Raw genomic sequence first — 24,140 nt, forward strand, 5'->3', positions numbered from 1 at the left:
TGGGAGGAGGAGCCCCCAGAGCATTTGGCTTTGAAGGCCAGTGGGACTTGAGTGCAGGAGTTCCACACAACTGGGGGAAACAGAGACTGCACTCTTGGAGGGTGCACACAAGGTTTCATATGCACTGGGACCCAGGGCAAAGCAGTGACTCCATAGGATCCTGGGCCAGACCTACCTGCAGGTCTTGGAGGCTCTCCTGGGGAGGCAGGGGTTGGCTGTGGCTCACTGTGGGGGCAAGGACACTGGTGGCAGAGGACCCAGGGAATATTTATTGGCATGAGCTCTCCCAGATGTTGCTATTTTGGCACCGAGATCTGGCCCTACCAAACAGCTTGCAGGCTCCAGTGCTGGGATGCCTCAGGCCAAACAACCAGCAGTGGGGGTGGGGGGGAAACACAGCCCCACCCATCAGCAGACAGGCTGTCTGAAGTTGTCTTGAGCCAACAATCGCCTATAAATTCACCCCTTGACAGGGCCCTGCGCAACAGAGGGACAAGACACAGCTCCACCCACCAGTGGGCAGGCACTAATCCCTCCTACAAGAAAGCTTCCACAAGCCCCTGGACCAACCTCACCCACCAATGGGCAGACATCAGAAGCAAGAATTGCAATCCTGCAGCCTGAGGAACAGAGACCACAAACACAGAAAGTTTGACAAAATGAGATGGCAGAGAAATATATTCCAGATGAAGGAACAAGATAAAACCTCAGAAGAACAACTAAGTGAAGTAGAGATGGTCAGTCTACCTGAAAATGAAGTCAATCTACCTGAAAAAGAAGTCAATTTACCTGAAAAAGGAGGGCATGGCATGATATATTTAAAGTGATGAAAGGCAAAAACCTACAGCCTACAAGAATACTCTTCCCAGCAAGGCTCTCATTCAGATTCAGTGGAGAAATCAAAAGCTTTACAAACAAGCAAAGGCTAAGAGAATTCAGCACCACCAAACCAGCTTTACAACAAATGCTAAAGGAAATTCTCTAGCCGGAAAAGAAAAGGTCACAACTAGAAACAAAAGAATTACGAATGGGAAACCTCACCAGTAAAGGCAAACGTACAGTAAATGTAGGAAATCATTCACACACAAATATGATACCAAAATCAGCAATCATGAGGAGAGTACAAATGCAGGATATTGGAAATGCATTTGAAATTAAGAGACCAGCAACTTAAAACAATCTTGTATATATATAGACTGCTATATCAAAACCTCACGGGAACCACAAACCAAAAATCTACAATAGATACACAGACAAAAAATAAAAAGCAACCCAAACACAACACTAAAGATGGTCATCAAATCACAAGAGAACAAAAGAGAGAGAAGAAAAAATACCTACAAAAACAAATCCAAAACAATTAACAAGATGGCAATAAGAACATACATATGGATAATTACCTTAAGTGTAAATGGATTAAATACTCCAACCAAAAGACACATACAGACTGAAAGTGAGGGGATGGAAATATCCCATGTAAACGGAAATCAAAAGAAAGCTGGAGTAGCAATACTCACATCAGACAAAATAGACTTTAAAATAAAGACTGTTATAAGAGACAAAGAAGGACACTACATAATGATCAAGGGATCAATCCAAGAAGAAGATATAACAATTGTAAATATATATGCACCCAACATAGGAGCACCTCAATATATAAGGCAAATGCTAACAGCCGTAAAAGCAGAAATCAACAGTAACACAGTAATAGTGGGGGACATTAACACCCCAGTTTACATGAATGTACAGATCATCCAGACAGAAAATCAATAAGGAACCACAGGCCTTAAATGACACATTTGACCAGATGGACTTAATTGATATTTATAGAAAGCAGCAGAATAAACATTCTTCTCAAGTGCACATGGAACATTCTCCAGGATAGATCACATGCTGGGCCACAAATCAAGCCTCAGTAAATTTTTAAAAAACTGAAATCATATCAAGTATCTTTTCTGACCACAATGCTATGAGATTAGAAATCAATCACACACACACACACACACACACACACACACAAACTGTAAAAAACACAAACACATGGAGGCTAAACAACATGTTACTAAACAACCAAAGGATTACTGAGGAAATCAAAGAGGAAATAAAAGAATACCTGGAGACAAATGACAATGAAAAGATGACAATCCAAAAACTATGGGATGCAGCAAAAGCAGTTCTAAGAGAGAAGTTTATAGCAATACAATCTTACTTCAGGAAACAAGAAAAATCTCAAATAAACAACTTAATCTTACACCTAAAGCAACTAGAGAAAGAAGAACAAACAAAACCCAAAGTTAGTAGAAGGAAAGAAATCATAAAGATCAGGGAAGAAATAAATGAAAAAGAAATGAAGGAAACGATAGCAAAGATCAATGAAACTAAAAGCTGGTTCTTTGAAAAGATAAACAAAACTGACAAGCCTTAAGCCAGTCTCATCAAGAAAAAAAGGGAGAGGGCTCAAATCAATAAAATTAGAAATGAAAAAGGAGAAGTTACAACTGACACTACAGAAATACAAAGGATCATAAGAGACCACTACAAGCAACACCATGCCAATCAAATGGACAACCTGGAAGAAATGGACAAATTCTTAGAAAGGTATAGCCTTCCAAGACTGAACCAGGAAGAAATAGAAAATATGAACAGACCAATCACAAGTACTGAAATTGAAACTGTAATTAAAAATCTTCCAACAAACAGAAGTCCAGGACCAGATGGCTTCACAGGTGAATTCTATTAAACATTTAGAGAAGAGTTAACACCTATCCTTCTGAAACTCTTCCAAAAAATTGCAGAGGAAGGAACACTCCCAAACTCATTCTATGAGGCCACCATCACCCTGATACAAAAAAACAGACAAAGATACCACAAAAAAAGAAAATTACAGGCCAATATCACTGATGAACATAGACACAAAAATCCTCAACAAAATACTAGCAAAGATGAATTGGGAGACTGGGATTGACATATATACACTACTATGTATAAAATAGATAACTAGTGAGAACCTACTGTATAGCATAGGGAACTCTACTCTGTGCTCTGTGGTGACCTAGATGGGAAGGAAATCTGGGAGGAAGGGGATATATGTATACATATGGCTGATTCACTTTGCTGTAAAGCAGAAACTAACACAACATTGTAAAGCAACTATACTCCAATTTAAAAAAAAAAAACCTATGATCACCTCAGTAGATGCAGAAAAAGCTTTGACAAAATTCAACACCCATTTATGATAAAAACTCTCCAGAAAGTGGGCATAGAGGGAAACTATTTAAACCTAATAAAGGCCATATATGACAAACCCACAGCTAACATCATTCTCAATGGTTAAAAGCCAAAAGCATTTCCTCTAAGATCAGGAACAAGACAAGGATATCCACTCTCGCCATTTTTATTCAACATAGTTTTGGAAGCCCTAGCCATGGCAATCAGAGAAGAAAAATAAAAGGAATCCAAATTGGAAAAGGAGAAGGAAAACTGTCACTGTTTTCAGATGACATGATACTATACATAGAAAATCCTAAAGATGCTACCAGAAAACTACTACAGCTCATCAATAAATTTGGTAAACAAAAAATTTCTAACTTTGTTTGGAAACACAAAAGACCCTGAATAGCCAAAGCAATCCTGAGAAAGAAAAACAGAGCTGGAGGAATTGGGCTCCCTGACCTCAGACTATACTACAAATCTGCAGTAATCCAAACAGTATGGTACTGGCACAAAAACAGAAATATAGATCAATGGAACAGGATAGAAAGTCCAGAAATAAACCACTGCACCTATGGTCAATTAATCTAAGACAAAGGAAGCAAGAATATACAATGGAGAAAAGACAGTCTCTTCAATAAGTGGTGCTGGGAAAACTGGACAGCAACATGTAAAAGAATGAAATTAGAACACTCCCTAACACCATATGCAAAAATAAACTCAAAATGGTTTAAAGACCTAAATGTAAGACTGGATACTATAAAATTCTTAGAGGAAAACATAGGCAGAACACTCTCTGACATAAATCTCAGCAAGATCTTCTGGATCCACCTCTCAGAGTAATGAAAATAAAAACAAAAATAAACAAATGGGGGTTAATGAAACTTAAAAAGCTTTTGCACAGCAAAGGAAACCATAAACAAAAGGAAAAGACAACCCACAGAATGGGAGAAAATATTTGCAAAGGAAGCAACCAACAAGGGATTAATCCCAAAATATACAAACACCTCATGCAGCTCCATATCAAAAAACAACCAACCAAATAAAAAAAAATGGGCAGAAGATCTAAATAGATATTTCTCTAAAGAAGACATACAGATGGCCAAAAAGCACACGAAAAGATGCTCAACATCACTAATTATTAGAGAAATGCAAATCAAAACTACAATGAGGTATCACCTCGCACCAGTCAGAATGGCCATCATGAAAAATTCTACAAACAATAAATGCTAGAGAGGGTGTGGAGAAAAGGGAACCCTCCCACACTGTTGGTGGGAATGTAAATTGGTACAAAAGAATGTAAATTGGTATAACCACTATGGAGAACAGCACGGAGGTTCCTTACACAACTAAAAATAGAACTACCATATGATCCAGCAATCCCACTCCTGGGCATATATCCAGACAAAACCATAATTCGAAATGATATATGCACTCCAATGTTCATTGCAGCACTATTTACAATAGCCAAGACATGGAAGTAACCTAAATGTCCATTGACAGAGGAATGGATAAAGAAGATGTGGTATAAGTACAATGGAATACTACTCAGCCATAAAAAAGAATGAAATAATGCCATTTGCAGCAACATGGATGGACCTAGAGATTACCATACTAAGTGATGTAAGTCAGACAGAGAAAGACAAATATCATATGATATCACTTATATGTGGAACCTAAAAAAATGATACAAGTGAACTTATTTACAAAACAGAAACAGGCTCACAGCCTTCGAAAACAAACTTATGGTTACCATAGGGGAAAGGTGTGGGGGGGAATAAGTTATGAGTTTGGGATTAACATATACACACTATTATATATAAAATAGACCATCAACAAGGACCTACTGTATAGCACAGGGAACTATACTCAATATTGTATAATAACCTATATTGGAAAAGAATCTGAAAAAGAATGGATATATGTATATGTATAACTGAATCACTTTGCTGTACACCTGAAACTAATATAACATTGTAAATCAACTATACTTTAATATAAAATAAAAATTATATTAAAAATAAATAAGTAAATAAAATTAATAAATTGAGAATAAATATTGATATAATTTAATGTAGGAAAAAAAACCAAATGCAAGAATCACAAATATTTTCAACCTGTTCATTAAGTACTAAGTTAATACCAATTAAATAGCAGTAAGTTAATATCAATACCTGCGGGTAAAGCCCAAGCATCACTATAGTCTGAAATCTGCCCAGGGGATTCTTATGTGTAGCCACTGGTGGGAACCATTGCACCAGAGGGGTGCCAGGCCTCTTCCAACACTAACGTTCCATTGCTGATCACTCCTGGACTTTCTGAGGACTTAATCCTCGAATAAAATTTGCCCAAATGTTCAGTAAAAACTAGGGGGGGCCCTTAAAATGAGAATTCTCCCTAGATGAATATGCCATTCATATAAAGAAATCTTTTAGAGTTCACACCATTCAAGAGGCAGTGAATTTACATTTAATTAGGGCCTCATTCTGCATGGAGTTATACTTTGCAGAAATACAGAACAACTAGGAATCAATGTAAGACAGTCATGCAAATTCATTTTTTTTACAATTAGAAAATCAAGACAATAAAATAGCCAAATTATTTTAATTATTCCAGACACTGGAGGAATAGATTTCTGACCAGCTAATGCACATGCCTGCTTCCTACCCCATCTTGCCAGCTATGGCTACATGGAATTATCATCTACGATCACAATGACTTCAATATGAATGGTAAGCAGGCCACAATTTATATTCCAGTTTCTTGAATATAACAAAGAATCACACAGTTGTCATTACATTCATTTGAAATTCAAATGTATACACTTGTAAACATATCTTGTGAATATTATTTTCTAACAACTATTTCCATTTCTAAATGAATACACCTAAACAGTGCATATAATTTCAAATTCAATTCTATTTTTATTTTATGAAGCTAAATGCCAGTATCAAAAATTTGTTTTGCCTATGAATAACAGTAACAATTTAAATAAAGCATCTGATCACCAGAAGAGATCATGCCGACATAGCTACTAATCATAAATTAATTTTTATAAACAGTAAGATTTTAAGTTGCATATGGAGGGAAAATCTACACTTGAAAATTTTATTTTAAAAAATACTACAACTCTGAGAAGCTACATCACAGTTCCCCCACAGTAATGAAACCTGCATGGCTTGATCCAACAAGGTCTTCTTACCCGGTCAGAGTGGCCAGTGGCTGAGGCCAGAAGTTTTCCCTTCCTCCAGTCCCAAATGCAGACTGTGTTTTTGGCATCCAATCCCACAGAGGCTAAACGCTAAGAATAAGAACAATAATTTAATACCAGAAAATGATGGGAAAACTTCCTATTATCCATTCTGTCTTTCGATAAATAGTTCTTATTACCTACTATGGGCCAAGTATTGAATTTCTTGTGAAAAAAATGATTTCTCAAAATCCATCTTAAATCCAAAACTAAACATATCACAGTAGATATTATTCCATTAGCATATACTAAAATTTCGACAACCTAAAACCTACAACCAATTTGTCCTTCTTAAACACAGGAAACATGCAAAATCTCATGAAGTCTCTGATTAATCAGTGGAAATCATAGGAACAGAACTAGAAGGCAGGATTTAAAATTTCAAATTTAAGATCTTAATACGGTTTTAAGAGCATCTAGGATTCTGTAGTCTAAAAGCCTCACCAAACTGTTAAAATGAAAGGGTTTGACAAACACATGGAGAAGAAATCCCATAAATGAACATTATCTTCATTCTTCTTAATTTTCATAATTTCACAAACATTTGGAGTGACCACAGAAGGATACATAATTTTAGTAAAAGTACTCTGGTACTTCATCTCCCAGTCTAAATTCACTGGATTCAGATCAGACCTTGTCCTCAAAGGGAAAAAAAATCCCACACCTGAGTATATACAAAATTAATAGGGTCAAAACACATATTAGGGACACCAAAATCAGAGCTTCTAGCAGCATAGAAACAACACTATGTAATAGAGAGAGGTCTGGGCTGGGAGTAAGTAGATTTGGCTTCCCTTTTGACTTCATGATTAGCCAGACATAAGGCCTTAGAAAATTAAACTCCTTAAATTTCAATTTTTTCAACTGTAAAATGAGTGTAAAATATTTTTTCTGTCTACAAAGTAGTATTATTGTATGGATCAGTGAAATAATGTAAGTCAAAAGGTTTTAAAAACATCATTACCCAAGTATAACAGTATGTGAGCTTATGTATTTCACTGTGTGTGTATGTGCATATATACGCAATGATAGACAGCCATATATGGCTAAATGTATACATGTACTGTTATGCAGAGATTATTCAGGTTTCTTCACTAAAGGCAGCTTCCATTAGGAATATTTAGTATAAAAAACATATAGTTGGAGGTTTTAAAACTGGTGCTTAATGAAAGGAGGTCTTCGCTGTAATTTTCAATTGAGAGGTGCAGTAATGGAAATGATTATAAGACATGGTTGTATTTTTATCTATATATGAAAATTTGAAGTGGGTGAATTCCATTCAGCTTATTTTTTTCTTTTCTCTTTACTTAAACAGAAAAAGCAGTTAACATAAACATGGGCACTAAAGTAAAACCCACATAAGAAATGTGAAGAAGATTGAGAAAAAGCCAAAAGAAATCTATTCTGTTCATTTGCAGTGACAGGCCCTATCGCTACCTGAAAAGCATTTCAATTGCCTTTTGATGCTTGTGAGGTGATGGTCCATTTGTCATTTTCTAAATATCACTCGATTCCAGTGAACTCTGTCCAGGGAAAAAGGCAGATCTGAAGCAATAGGCATCAACAAGCCACGAAATCCATCACCGCAAACAAATAGGAGGTTATTTTTCTCAACTGACAGTTGTGAAAGTACCATGCAGTCCATCCCTGTCTCTACCTTCAAAATGGAACCTAAAAAAATAGCTAGGATTCTAACACAAAATAACATGAACAAAGAACTAAAAGTTACAGCTGGATTTCCCCCTGCTACATTACATTTTTCTTGTGATTTTGATAAAGAATGTTTGCTAGAACATTGGTAAAGAATGTTTGCTAGAATTTTGATAAACGTTTGCTAGAAAAGCAAAATCAGATTAGACAATGTGCATGTAAGTTCACATCAAAGCATTCATTTACACTTGTACATACATATGCATCCTGACACATTCATTCAGTTTTGTCAGGAAGTTAATAACTGCAAATCTGAATAAATGTTACTATCTAGCTATTTCTCTTTAGACCTGGATATACAATAGAACTTACGCATTATCCTGACTAAACTGGACAAGATTATAGAGTAGTTAAATCAAAAACATATATACCAGGGGTCCACATATGTATTGAATCTAATTCTGGAAAGAAAAATGAATAGAACGATCACTACTCTCTCAAAATAGCAGAAAACACAAAGTAAATCTTAACTGTTTAAAAAGTGACCCAAACCAGGTCAAGTCCTATCTGAACTACCTGCAAACTCTCAGTTTGGTCAATCTTCTATGAATAATTTCACAGGTCTTTCCACAATATGGACTTAGAGAAGTAACTCTAAAATTTACCAAAAAATAGACTGAAGGAACTAACTGGTATTAATACAAGAGTGGAAGAGACAGAGGAAAGGCATCCTAGGAACGTGGAGAAGGCTAGGAAGAAAAGGCACGGCCTTCGTGAGGAGGTGAATGCAGGGAGAGCCAGGAATGAGGCCTCTACGCCTCCACTCCCTTCTCTTTAACATCTTTTAAAAATTGAGATAGAGTTGGTATCTATAACACATTAACAAATCTTTTCTATCAAGTGTTGCTGGAAGTCCACAGAAAGAGAGACACTTTGTTGGAGGGGGAGACTGGGAGGGCTTCATGAAGACCTATGAAGTGTCTTGGAAGAATGAGTCATTTTAAGGGGCAAACAGGGTGAGCAGGGCACTGGAGGTGAAGAGGGCAGCATGAGAAAGTGTCTGGACGTGCCAAAGTACCTGGTCTGATAGAGGAATCTTGCTGACTTGTCCAACTTGACTGCAAGGGAATAGTGAAGAGAAGGCTAGAAAAGTTGGTCAGCCTAGATAGAATGCCCAGCCACAAAGTGTGGACTTCATTCAGGGGGTACTCCAAGCTTCTGTTGTTTTTAAACAACGTTCTGACACTTTTTTCAGTTGGTGAAATGCATTAGCAAGAAATTGACTGTGTGAAGACCAGTTAAGAGGTTACTTAAACTGTCAGGCATGACACAGATTTGGAACTTAAAGGACGGTGGCAGGGAGAATGGGAAGGAGAGAATGAATGTCAGAGTCACTGTAAAGAAACTAATAAATACACATGGATCAGTGACTGCTTGAATTGAGGTGAATGGGTAGAGGAAAGGAGTTAGAAGTCACCTCAAGGTTAAAGAATCAAATAGAATCTTCTCAATGAATTATTAGGAGGTGATGCTATCTTCTGAAAGCAAGGGGAATCAAGGAGATACTCAGGGCTTGAGGTCAGTGAAAAAGGTTCGGTCCAACCCTCATTCCAGATAGGAAGCTAACAATGGAAGACAAAGTAGAATCACTGAGTCACTATGAACCCAATCAACATGAAGTTCACAACTTCCTTTCTGGAGGCTTTTTAACCTAATAGTGAGACTGGGGGAACCAAAACTGGGTCCTATCCAGAGCTGGATGTCAGTACCATGAGTGTGGAAAAGGACCAAACATATGAGGGTTCTAAGAGGCTGACAAGGGGAGATAGGGAGGGTTGATAGACCTTCTGAGCCTATAGGCTATGTACATTATAATTCTAGGTGACTTGTGAGAAGTCATTAAAGAAAAAGAAAATGCAAAAAGATACATACCTGTCCATCCGAGTCGAAAGCCAGGCAGGCGACTCCATGTGTATGGACATCTTTAAGAATAGACACAGTCTGGACATTATAGGAGTCCCATATACATATATATGGCTCCTTCCCAACTTGGCCAGTTGCAACAAGGGTTTTATCTGGGTGTAAGGCAAGGCTGAAAAAGAAAAAGGCCTCTTTCACATCTTCCTATTGAACAAAGTTAAAAAAAACACTGATCATCTTTTATCCACATTTCTCATTTTAATCATCTAACAAGATAATCCCAAGAGAAAGAGTCCAAACTGTCCCCAAAGTAATGAATTAGCTGATTGGTCTAATAGAAATGTTCAACTTTGGCAAAGAGAGGCTTAGCACAGTTTAACAATAATTTCATCTCATCTTACCTGCTTGGTAACCTTGAAAATCAGACAACTGTTATAATTCTATGTTCTATAATTGCCTTATGTTATGGTATTTACTTACTGTACTCAGGTTTCAAATTAACTTTTGACTTTAAGTTGAAAAAAAAAATGCTGTTGCCAGGAGAAAGTGCACTTCTCAGAATTAATTAAACCTGCTTGCAGAAGCTCTGGATACCACCCTCATTAGGATTTCAAAGCATGGAGGGGGTCTCAGAGTCAAGTGCTGTTTCTGTATCTGCTGCCATAGATTATGTATTTTAAATGAAAATTTCTATATTACACAAATCACTGTGACACTAAGAGAACCGCAAATTACTATGCCTGTGGTTTGTGTAGAATTTTTCCTACATCTGTAGTCCAATCAAAATAAAACTGTCAAATAACAACTAGAATTTCAAGGAATCTGTAGCAGTTAAGAGGGAGAAATGTAATCATTATTACTCCTAGATGAGAAATCACTTGAACGTTTTAAATTCGGTGTGTAAAGAAGTTGTGCCTTTCTAAAAATAGGTGTTGGGAATTAAACAAAAGACCTATATAAAAAACTAGCAGATGACTGTTTACACAATAACCAAAAGTAGAATTTTTTTCCTTTTCAATTTCAGCATCTGTTTACAGTTAACAGAAGTAGAATTTTTTTTCCTTTTCAACTTTCAGCTTGATTTTGATAAGAATATATGCTCTGGAATCAGACACCTGGATTTGCACATTGGCTGCCCCTCACTACCTCTAGTTCCTTGGACATATTACTTGATCTCTTTTGCCCTCAGGTTCCTCATCTTTAAAATGAAGATAATATATGAAAATAGATGATATAATGAATATAGAGCATTTAGCACAGAGTAAGCACTCAAGTTTCATTACCATCATTATTTGTGTAACTGGCAACAGAAAGATACAACCAACATAGGCCTGTCTCTGTGGATACGGGTGTTCCTTTCAGAAACAAACTACTTTCTGCTTCTCCCTTGGCTCCATGTGTGCCCCGGCCCCCAATTCTGCAACCACCAAGCCCCACAGTCTGTTCTGGTGTCTCTCATCCCACTGTGCTCACTTCCTGGGTCTCCCACCAAACCTAGTACCATCTTTTGCACAGGACCCCGAGTGTTGGCTCCCTTTCCTTACCGTTGGCCCTCCCAGGCCCTTGTACCCTGGCGCCGGGGTGCGGCTGGCCTTCCCAGGAGCTCCCAGTGCCCCAATCCACAGGTCTTCAGTCCCTGTGATGCCTCCTAAGCTGGAGGTCGGCTCCACTTGCACTCTCCCTACGAGGCTGGATACTTCATCGAGTTTTGGTTTTTCCTTTTTCTTTGTAAGCAAAGAGGGTGGAGTTGGAGCTGCCTGGAGGATGAGCTTTGTGGTTTTGGCTGCAGGGTTGCGGGGGGGAGGGGGGGGGAGTGTGGAGTGTGGAGTGTGGGTCCAAATGGAGGAGGAGGAAGAGGATGGGTTGGGAGCGCTGACCTTCGGGGCGTCTCAGAGGAATCAAGCCCAGGAGCTTCTGCCGCCACCGCCCTTCCAAGAAGCAGCCCCATCGCACGGGATCTCGCGAGTTCTGCGGAGGCAGAGGCTTCCTGGGATGAGAAACACCTGCGTGCTCCAGGTGCCAGTGAGGACGCTCCAGTCAGAAAGGAGTTCGGCTCACACTACCAATCAAGCAAATTTCAATCTGCCTCACCTGCCCTACCCCCACCCCCTATCCCCTACCCCCCACCGCCAGCCATAGTCACAGGGCACTCTCCTCAGGGGCCTGGCCAGGTGCTGGGGACCAGGCTCTGGCCCAAAGGCTGTGCAGGGGGGAGACTGCCCGAGCTCAGAACTTGGGAGTGAAATGCACGCAGGCGGGCCGAAAGTCTATCACCTTTCAGGAAGAGGAAGGACAAATCCAATATCTGCCATGGTCCAAGGCTGCAGCAACCCTTATGCACCATGTCACTGCACATCCTCGGGGGCCAGTTGTTCCTCCTGGCAGCAGCGAGGTGTCTAGAATTCACCCCAGGAGACCATGGCTGCCTTTTCCTCAAGCCTTTCCCCTGCAGCACCACCTCAGGCATTGCTCTCCCTTTCTGACCCAGTCCAACTGCTGCACCCTGCGATGGGGGAGCCGGCCTCTCCAGGCAAGCCCCTCCATAAGGAAATGTGCTCCTCTTTCGAACTCTGTCAGGGAGTCTATGGGTCTGGGCCGGGCCTGGTCTGGACGGGGGAGTGTGGGGTTTCCCGGGAAGGCAAACAAGGTGCAGGTGATTTCCTGGCTTCAGCTGTGTTGGGAGTGAACGAGGGTCCTGATGGAGGGGAAGGGAGGAGAGTATGGGCTGGGATGAAAAACACCTGGATGCCCCGAGTCTGAGTTGGCCATCTTAGTACTTGCTGGAAAATATATCCTCTGGGATCATTATGAGGAGTAATATAGAAAGAAAACACACATAAAAGGGTAGTTTTTTCACAATAGGTGACTGTTAGAGGCTTTAAAACATTTTAAGCTTGTAGAACACTTTAGCATTCAGAGTTGGTGAGAGAAGACCAATAAAGTATAAAAGTACCCTCTCAATATCAATTTTGCTGGGATACATCTGGTCCTTGATAGTTTCTAGATGTCCTAGAAAATTGCAAGTAGATTATGGAGTGTCATACTTGTTTCATTAAAAGAGTGGATGGAAGCAGTCTATGAAAACCCTATGACAATTTGGTATATTTTAGTTCATTCATTCATTCATTCATTCAACAAACCCTTATTTAAGGACCTATGAAATGTCAGGTGGTGCCATAGATAACAAAAACAGAAAATACACTGCCCCTCTTTCAAGAAGCCCACCTTAAAAGGAAGGACAGACACGTAAACCAATAACGGGCAGGCCAGGGCAGCCTTGAAAGCCCTTTTAATCGGGCCAGAAAGTTAGGGCACCACTGACAGTCATGAGCAGGATACAACATAAATAGTTTCACATGTCAGGAAGGTAAACCTAGTAGCAGTGAGGAACAGTGGGAAGAACAAATGGGTGATGGCTGTTAGGAGAGGAAGCAGAGAGGCCAGAGACTAGGTGAGAGAGTGAGGTAAGACAGGGGCAGAGAGGATGGAGAGGAAGAGTCAAGAGATATGTAAGGGAAAGAGAGCAAGAGAGAGACAGGGTGAGGGTGTTTGAGGCTAAGGAAAAGCTTGAACATGTCAAACCTGACAGTTTTTTGCTTAGGCAACTGGGTTGATAAATCACAGAGCTTGGCAGCATTAGAGTTTGAAGCCTGATCCTGGGAAAAAGATGGCCTTAACTTGACCTTAGTCTCCACCAAAGAGACTCCCCAGGTTACATCACACCTGAAGTCCCAAGAGCTATGAAGAAGAGGATTTGATTAGACTGTCTGTTCCATGAGGGCAAGGGCTGTTTCTATCACTCTACATGGTCCTGAAACATCGTGGCAGAGTAAGCATTAACAAGGTGCTTGAGAGAGGAATGCTGGACATCGAGAGATGAGAAGGGAGGATGCCCAGAGCATCACCACGCTGCTCCCCCATCCCATGCCTTGGGCCTCCTCCCTTGGGAACAAACAGATGTCAGAAACTGAGCTGGAAAAGATAAAGTCAGAACAGCTGAGCATTTTGAAAATGACAAAAACAACATTTCTTGGTTGAAGGAAGCCATGTGGCTGACAGGGTATTGGTGCTCTAGCCGGGTATCAGGCCTGTGCCTCTGAGGTGGGAGAGCCGAGTTCTGCACATTGGTCCACCACGGACCTCCCAGCTCCATGTAATAACAAACGGTGAAAGCTCTCCCAGAGATCTCCATCTCAACGCTAAGACCCACCTCCACTCAATGACCAGCAAGCTACACTGCTGAACACCCTATGCCAAACAACTAGCAAGACAGGACCACAAACCTACCCATTAGCAGAGAGGCTGCCTGAAATCATGATAAGGTCACAGATACCCCAAAACACACCACTGGACTCGGTCCTGCCCACCAGAAAGACAAGATCCAGCCTCATCCACCAGAACACAGGAACCAGTCCCCTCCATCCGGAAGCCTACACAGCCCACTGAACCAACCTTGGCCACTGGGGGCAGACACCAAAAACAACTGGAACTACGAACCTGCAGCCTGCAAAAAGGAGACCCCAAACACAGTAAGTTAAGCAAAATGAGAAGACAGAGAAACACACAGCTGATGAAGGAGCAAGGTAAAAGCCCACCAGACCAAACAAATGAAGAGGAAATAGGCAGTCTACCTGAAAAAGAATTCAGAGTAATGATAGTAAAGATTATCCAAAATCTTGGAAATAGAATGGAGAAAATACAAGAAACGTTTAACAAGGACTTAGAAGAACTAAAGAGCAAACAAACAATGATGAACAACACAATAAATGAAATTTAAAACTCTCTAGAAGGAATCAAGAGCAGAATAACTGATGCAGAAGAACGGATAACTGACCTGGAAAATAAAATAGTGCAAATAACCACTGCAGAGCAGAATAAAGAAAAAAGAATGAAAAGAATTGAGGACAGTCTCAGAGACCTCTGGGACAACATTTAACACACCAACATTCAAATTATAGGGGTCCCAGAAGAAGAAGAGAAAAAAAAGGGACTGAGAAAATATTTGAAGAGATTATAGTTGAAAATTTCCTTAATATGGGAAAGGAAATAGTCAATCAAGTCCAGGAAGCACAGAGAGTCCCATACAGGATAAATCCAAGGAGAAACATGCCAAGACACATATTAATCAAACTATCAAAAATTAAATACAAAGAAAAAATATTAAAAGCAGCAAGGGAAAAACAACAAATAAACTTATGGGGATTCCCCTGTATGTTAACAGCTGATCTTTCAGCAGAAACTCTGCAAGCCAGAAGAGAGTGGCAGGACATATTTAAAGTGATGAAAGGGAAAAACCTACAACCAAGATTACTCTACCCAGCAAGGAACTAATTCAGATTTGACGGAGAAATTCAAAGCTTTACAGACAGCAAAAGCTAAGAGAATTCAGCACAACCAAACCAGCTTTACAACAAATGCTAAAGGAACTTCTCTAGGCAGGAAACACAAGAGAAGGAAAAGACCTACAATAACAAACCCAAAACAATTAAGAAAATGGTAATAGGAACATACATATATATCAATAATTACCTTAAATGTAAAGGGATTAAATGCTCCAACCAGAAGACATAGACTGGCTGAATGGATACAAAAATGAGACTCATATATATGCTGTCTACAAGAGACCCACTTCAGACCTAGGGACACATAGAGACTGAAAGTGAGGGGATGGAAAAAGATATTCCATGCAAATGGGAATCAAAAGAAAGCTGGAGTAGCAGTTCTCATATCAGACAAAATAGATTTTAAAATAAAGAATGTTACAAGAGACAAGGAAGGACACTACATAATGATCAAGGGATCAATCCCAGAAGAAGATATAACAATTATAAATATATATGTACCCAACATAGGAGAACCTCAATACATAAGGCAACTGCTAACAGCTATAAAAGAGGAATTGACAGTAACACAATAATAGCAGGGGACTTTAACACCTCACTTACACCAATGGAGATCATCCAGAGAGAAAATTAATAAGGAAACACAAGCTTTATATGACACAATAGACCAGATAGATTTAATTGACATTTATAGGACATTCCATCCAAAACAACAGAATACACTTTCTTCTCAAGTGCTCATGCAATATTCTTCAGGACAGATCATATCTTGGGTCACAAATCAAGCCCTGGTAAATTTAAGAAAATTGAAATCATAACAAGTATCTTTTCTGACCACAACGCTATGAGACTAGATATCAATTACAGGAAAAAATCCGTAAAAAATATAAGCACATGCAGGCTAAACAATACACTACTAAATAACCAAGAGCTCACTGAAGAAATCAAAGAGGAAATCAAAAAATACCTAGAAACAAATGACAATGAAAACTCGACAACCCAAAACCTATGGGATGCAGCAAAAGCAGTTCTAAGAGGGAAGTTTATAGCAATACATTCCTACCTCAAGAAACAAGAAACATCTCAAATAAACAACCTAACCTTACACCTAAAGCAATTAGAGAAAGAAGAACAAAAAAACCCTAAAGTTAGCATAAGGAAAGAAATCATAAAGATCAGAGCAGAAATAAATGAAAAAGAAATGAAGGAAACAATAGCAAAGATCAATGAAACTAAAAGCTGGTTCTTTGAGAAGATAAACAAAATTGATAAACCATTAGCCAGACTCATCCAGAAAAAAAGGGAAAAGACTCAAATCAATAGAATTAGAAATGAAAAAGGAGACGTAACAACTGACACTGCGGATACACAAAGGATCTGAGAGATTAAAAGCAACTATGTGCCAATAAAATGGACAACCTGGAAGAAATGGACAAATTCTTAGAAAAGCACAACCTTCTGAGACTGAACCAGGAAGAAATAGAAAATATAAACAGACCAATCACAAGCACTGAAATTGAGACTGTGATCAAAAATCTTCCAACAAACAAAAGCCCAGGACCAGATGGCTTCACAAGTGAATTTTATCAAACATTTAGACAAGAGCTAACACCTATCCTTCTCAAACTCTTTGAAAAAATTGCAGAGAGAGGAACACTCCCAAAGTCATTCTACAAGGCCACCATCCCCCTGATACCAAAACCAGACAAAGATGTCACAAAGGAAGAAAACTACAGGCCAGTATCACTGATGAACATAAATGCAAAAATCCTCAACAAAATACTAGCAAACAGAATCCAATAGCACATTAAAAGGATCATACACCATGATCAAGTGGGGTTTATCCCAGGAATGCAAGGATTCTTCAATATACGCAAATCAATCAATGTGATACACCGTATTAACAAATTGAAGGAGGAAAACCATATGATCATCTCAATAGATGCAGAAAAGGCTTTCTACAAAATTCAACACCCATTTATGATGTAACCCTCCAGAAAGTAGGCATAGAGGGAACTTTCCTCAACATAATAAAGGCCATATATGACAAACCCACAGCCAACATCGTTCTCAATGGTGAAAAACTGAAACCATTTCCTCTAAGATCAGGAACAAGAAAAGGTTGTCCACTCGCACCACTATTATTCAATATAGTTTTGGAAGTTTTAGCCACAGCAATCAGAGAAGAAAAAGAAATAAAAGGAATCCAAATCAGAAAAGAAAAAGTAAAGCTGCCACTGTTTGCAGATGACATGATACTATACATAAGGAATCCTAAAGATGCTACCAGAAAACTACTAGAGCTAATCAATGAATTTGGTAAAGTAGCAGGATACAAAATTAATGCACAGAAATCTCTTGCATTCCTATACACTAATGATGAAAAATCTGAAAGAGAAATTAAGGAAACCCTCCCATTTACCACTGCAACAAAAAGAATAAAATACCTAGGAATAAACCTACCTAAGGAGACAAAAGACCTGTATGCTGAAAACTATAAGACACTGATGAAAGAAATTAAAGATGATACAAACAGATGGAGAGATATACCATGTTCTTGGATTGGAAGAATCAACACTGTGAAAATGACTCTAGTACCCAAAGCAATCTACAGATTCAATGCAATCCCTATCAAACTACCACTGGCATTTTTCACAGAACTAGAACAAAAAATTTCACAATTTGTATGGAAACAAAAAAGACCCCGAATAGCCAAAGCAATCTTGAGAAAGAAAAATGGAGCTGGAGGAATCAGGCTCCTGGACTTCAGACTATACTACAAAGCTACAGTAATCAAGACAGTATGGTACTGGCACAAAAACAGATTATAGATCAATGGAACAGGACAGAACACCCAGAGATAAACGCATGCACATATGGTCACCTTATTTTTGATAAAGGAGGCAAGAATATACAATGGAGAAAAGACAGCCTCTTCAATAAGTGGTGCTGGGACAACTGGACAGCTACATGTAAAAGAATGAAATTAGAACACTCCCTAACACCATACACAAAAATAAACTCAAAATGGATTAAAGACCTAAATGTAAGGCCAGACACTATACAACTCTAAGAGGAAAACAGGCAGAACACTCTATGACATAAATCACAGCAAGATCCTTTTTGATCCACCTCCTAGAGAAATGGAAATAAAAACAAAAATAAACAAATGGGACCTAATGAAACTTAAAAGCCTTTGCACAGCAAAGGAAACCATAAACAAGATGAAAAGATAACCCTCAGAATGGGAGAAAAGATTTGCAAATGAAGCAACGCACAAAGGATCAATCTTCAAAATTTACAAGCAGCTCATGCAGCTCAGTATCAAAAAAAACAAACAACCCAATCCAAAAATGAGCAGAAGACCTAAATAGACATTTCTCCAAAGAAGATATACAGATTGCCAACAAACACACGAAAGGATTCTCAACATCACTAATCATTAGAGAAATGCAAATCAAAACTACAATGAGGTATCACCTCACACCAGTCAGAACAGCCATCATCAAAAAATCTACAAACAATAAATGCTGGAGAGGGTGTGGAGAAAAGGGAACCCTCCTGCACTGTTGGTGGGAATGTAAATTGACACAGCCACTATGGAGAACAGTATGGAGGTTCCTTAAAAAACTACAAATAGAACTACCATATGACCCAGCAATCCCACTTCTGGGCATATACCCTGAAAAAACCATAATTCAAAAAGAGTCATGTACCACAATGTTCACTGCAGCTCTATTTACAATAGCTAGGATATTGAAGCAACCTAAGTGTCCATCAACAGATGAATGGATGAAGAAGATGTGGCACATATATACAATGGAATATTACTCAGCCATAAAAAGAAATGAAATTGAGTTATTTGTAGTGAGATTGATGGACCTAGAGTCTGTCATACAGAGTGAAGTAAGGCAGAAAGAGAAAAACAAATACCATATGCTAACACGTATATAAGGAATCTAAAAAAAAAAAAAGTGGTTCTGAAGAACCTAGGGGCAAGACAGGAATAAAGACACAGACGTAGAGAGTGGACTTAAGGACACGGGGAGGGGGAAGGGTAAACTGGGAGTGAGACGAAGTGAGAGAGTGGCATGGACATATATACACTACCAAATGTAAAATAGATAGCTAGTGGGAAGCAGCCACATAGCACAGTGAGATCAGCTTGGTGCTCTGTGTCCACCTAGAGGGGTGGGATAGGGATGGTGGGAGGGAGACACAAGAGGGAGGAGATATGGGGATGTATGTATATGTATAGCTGATTCACTTTGTTATAAAGCAGAAACTAACACACCATTGTAAAGCAATTATACTCCAATAAAAGATGTTAAAAAACAAACAAGGTGCTTTCTGAAGAGGGAGTGAAGGAGGCCAACGGTCATGGCTGCTGTATTGCCTCTCCCTCCTGCTACAGGCACAGGTTCTACCCGGGACTGGAGAATAAAGAGGATTGAGCATATTTCCCCTAGAGGCTGAGAGACATTTTCAAGAGGCACAAATGAAACTCTTTTGCTGTGATTACAGCTTCTAATTAAAATGCTTGAGAGACTTGGTAAATTTCTGGGGTTCTAAACAATGAAGAATAAAAACATCGCTATTCCAGGCAATTGTTCTAACTATAATTTCAAGATTCCTGACTTTTCTCATTCCTTGAATGAGGGGGGAAATGAAAAAAACACTTTCAACAAATCTTTAGAGAGGCCTTCAAAATATTTTATCAGTGTATGTTACTCAATTATCAGCGTGACCCCAAAACATCCCATTATGGATTTGAAATATTTTTACTCTGGTTTTTATCATCCTTTTCATTCACCTTAAAGCATATAAATTTATCACATTTATTAAAATGTCCATACTGGATTTTTTTCCCCAGAAGTTTCTTTACCACTAGTCTTTAAACCATCTTTTCCCAGCCCATGATATCCCATTTATCTAAGTTCCTCCTTTACCATTTGAATATATTAACAAAATTATCCTTTTCTCCTTTTATAAGCCAAGTCTCTGACCTCGCTTCTCTGGCTTGCATGCAACAATGCAATGACTCATAATGTTCCTATTTATCCACGTCCATGGCAAGAATAGGGCAAACACACAACCACCTCTACTCACTTTGCCATTTTCCCATCAGCTTCCCAGAAACTTCACTCCTTCCACCTGGGTAATAGAATGACAGCATCCGTGTATCTTTTAGAGCAGAGCCAAGTGGCATTTACTTTTGTTTTAAATATGTCATATCATTCAACAGCAGTTTTTAATCCTCGTAAGAAAGCAGGGGAAAACCCCAGCAACCTTACTCACTGGATTTGCACATAAGGTATCGGTAAGGGTGAAGTTACAGAAGCATTTATTTAATAAGCATATTTGAAGCTACCATCAAGTTATCTATTCCCTTCTCACTTGTCTGCATTTAGGAATTCAAGAATTTCATGAAAAGTCATTTTGAGCAGGATCTGCTTTCATCTAATCCCAAAACATATTTGGAATTTTAGTTCAGAAGTGTTTAAATGAGATAGATAGATAGATAGATAGATAGATAGATAGGTAGATAGATAGATAGATACAGATTCCAAATTGGCCCCTACTGCATACTTCAAAACTGCTCTTTCCTTCTCCTACAGAGACACCCTAAGCCTAAGAAGCTACCTTAAGTATTGCCTTTAGATCAACCAACAGATTATAGGAGGGTGGGTCTCCTTATCCTATTAAGGGGCCATGATGAAAATTATCATGCCCCCTGAATTCCTTCTGATAAGATTTTATCAGAAATGGCCAACTGTTGTGTTCTTCCATGAAGAAATTACAGAAGTGGAAAGTACCACCACTACACAAAATATCTGGTCCACTCTGGGCTTCCCATCATGTTCTTTACCATAACATAGTGTTGGGTTCTTTCTGTGACTGGAAGTATCGATACTGCTTACTTATATTTTATGTCTTCCATTTGAGAGTCCATAAAGCCAAATCTCTGCTTTTCTAAGAAAACTTGCACATTACAAATTTTACAGATTATTATGGCTACAACAGCAATGTCACAGTGTTAAAACTTTCAAAATTGACTCCCTTTCACTGAGGGTCTCAATACCACGGAGGTCTCATTCCACACCTACATAAAAAGGTTTGGTGTCCTTTCCTTGGTAGTTAGTTTATTGCATTGATTGTATTGTACACATGGCAACAAAAAAGGGATCAAGCTTTTAAAGAACTGCTTTTCTCTGTGTATATATAAATCTAGTTCCATTGGGAAATCCCATCTTCTGTTGCCATAGCAATAGAAAGCACTGCAGAGAAGAACTTTCATCACCCTATCGGGGAGAAGGAATTGATTTGTTTCTCCAAGGGCAAAAGCATGTCTTTCTGATGTCAGATAAGATCAGGAAGATTTCCCAAAATGTTGTGTGGGGAGAAAATGAGAATTAATAGGGTCATGAAAAGAGGTAGCCTTATGAGGTTAAACAAAAAACTCTCATCAACACTAATCATTCTCAATTCCTGAAGGCAAAAAAATTATATTTGAGTATTTGTTCCAAGTGCAGCATTTAAAAAAATGTTCATGATTTGGACTTTGCTTTTTAAAGCCTTATTTCATTTTTGCCCAGGCTGCTTTAGGGATTCTCTCAGTAATAACTTTATACGGTAGTAGCTTTTTTTTTTTTTTTTCCAGTAGTCTCACCAGGAAAGCATGAAAGCCTTCTCTCTCCTTTCTCTGAAAATAACCCTGAGAGAATTTTCCAGTGTTGGAGGTATAAGTGCATCAAAGTGATGATTAGGCTGGACTGTCTGAGGGCAGAGGGGGAGGCTGCTGCTTTCTGGGCTGAAGAGGGAGTGGCCCAACCTCAGTGGATGCTCATCTGTGAGAAAGAAAAGGCAAAGGAAGACTTTTTTGAAAATAGTGGGCTGGTGGTAGTGGGACCTCAGATGGGGGTGGCTGTGCTTCAGTCCTTGTCCCCAGAGCTGCACTTGGCACTGGAGTACCACCACTGGGACTGTGATCTCACCTCACACCACGGAGACAGCCCCGCCCTCTAGGTGGGCCTGGGCAGGACATATGGAAGTGACAGCAATGTCAACAGACCACCAGGGTCCACTGCCATTGTCCTTGAACTGTGTAAGTCCATGGGTACCTGTATAATCCGTGGTTGAGCAGTGGTCCCTCAAATTGGACTTCTCAACAACCTTGATGAGTGGTACATCTAATGAGAATTAATGTGATTTAGAAAAATAAAGACATACAATATATCTTGCATGCTGAGTGTTGCCACATGGGTATTGGTATGGAACCATATTCTAGTAATACCTTAATACCACATAAAAGAATGGCTTAAGGGCATAGTAGTTTGGCTGCCTGAGATCAAAGCATGCAGTAGCATGCTGGAGCCAGCAAGAACTGATTGTTAAATTTCAAACATTTTGAACGTCAGTTGTTAAACACAGCCACTGTTTACAATTAAATTATATAAACTTGCAACTAAATAAATTATATTAAAAACAAAGGTAACCTATGTAAGGAGGTAAAAGACCTGTACTCAGAAAACTATAAGACACTGATGAAAGAAATCAAAGATGACGCAAACAGATGGAGAGATATACCATGTTCTTGGATTGGAAGAATCAATATTGTGAAAATGACTATACTACCCAAAGCAATCTACATATTCAATGCAATCCCTATCAAATTACCAATGGCATTTTTTACAGAACTAGAACAAAAAAATCTTAAAATCTGTATGGAAACACAAAAGACCCCGAATAGCCAAAGCAATCTTGAGAAAGAAAAATGGAGCTGGAGGAATCACACTCCCTGACTTCAGACTATACTACAAAGCTACAGTAATCAAGACAATATGGTACTGGCACAAAAACAGAAATATAGATCAATGGAACAGGATAGAAAGCCCAGAGAAAAACCCATGCATATATGGTCAACTAATCTATGACAAAGGAGGCAAGGATATACAATGGAGAAAAGACAGTCTCTTCAGTAAGTGGTGTTGGGAAAACTGGACAGCTACATGTAAAAGAATGAAATTAGAACACTCCCTAACACCATACACAAAAATAAACTCAAAATGGATTAGAGACCTAAATGTAAGACCGGACACTATAAAACTCTTAGAGGAAAACATAGGAAGAACACTTTCCAACATAAATCACAGCAACATCTTTTTTGACCCACCTCTTAGAGTAATGGAAATAAAAACAAAAATAAACAAATGGTCCCTAATGAAACGTAAAAGCTTTTCACAGCAAAGGGAACTACAAACAAGATGAAAAGACAACCCTCAGAATGGGAGAAAATAGTTGCAAACAAATCAATGGACAAAGGATTAATCTCCAAAATATATAAACAGCTCATGCAGCTCAATATTAAAAAAACAAACAACCCAATCCAAAAACGGGCAGAAAACCTAAATTGACATTTCTCCAAAGAAGACATACAGATGGCCAAGAAGAACATGAAAAGCTGCTCAACATCACTAATTATTAGAGAAATGCAAATCAAAAGTACAATGAGGTATCACCTCACACCAGTTAGAATGGGCATCATCAGAAAATCTACAAACAACAAATGCTGGAGAGGGTGTGCAGAAAAGGGAACCCTCTTGCCCTGTTGGTGGGAATGTAAATTGATACAGCCACTATGGAGAACAGTATGGAGGTTCCTTAAAAAACTAAAAATAGAATTGCCATATGACACAGCAATCCCACTACTGGGCATATATCCTGAGAAAACCGTAATTCAAAAAGACACATGCACCCCAATGTTCACT

At 38.9% G+C, this 24,140-nt stretch overlaps 1 protein-coding gene across 11 annotated transcripts in view; it reads right to left on the reverse strand.

Moving 5' to 3' along the window:
- Positions 1-24,140, reverse strand: part of EML6 (EMAP like 6) — a 348,966-nt gene that overhangs the window by 168,342 nt on the left and 156,484 nt on the right. For all 11 annotated transcript variants that reach the window (XM_082357935.1, XM_082357934.1, XM_082357942.1 and 8 more), the window contains 2 exons: positions 10,043-10,202; positions 6,413-6,511 (listed from right to left, as the gene is read on the reverse strand). In XM_082357935.1, the coding sequence (XP_082214061.1) occupies positions 6,413-6,511; positions 10,043-10,202 (259 nt within the window). The remainder of the gene's footprint in view (positions 1-6,412; positions 6,512-10,042; positions 10,203-24,140) is intronic.

This window comes from Balaenoptera borealis (assembly GCF_965194805.1).
Source record: "Balaenoptera borealis genome assembly, chromosome: 15".
Taxonomy (NCBI): domain Eukaryota; kingdom Metazoa; phylum Chordata; class Mammalia; order Artiodactyla; family Balaenopteridae; genus Balaenoptera; species Balaenoptera borealis.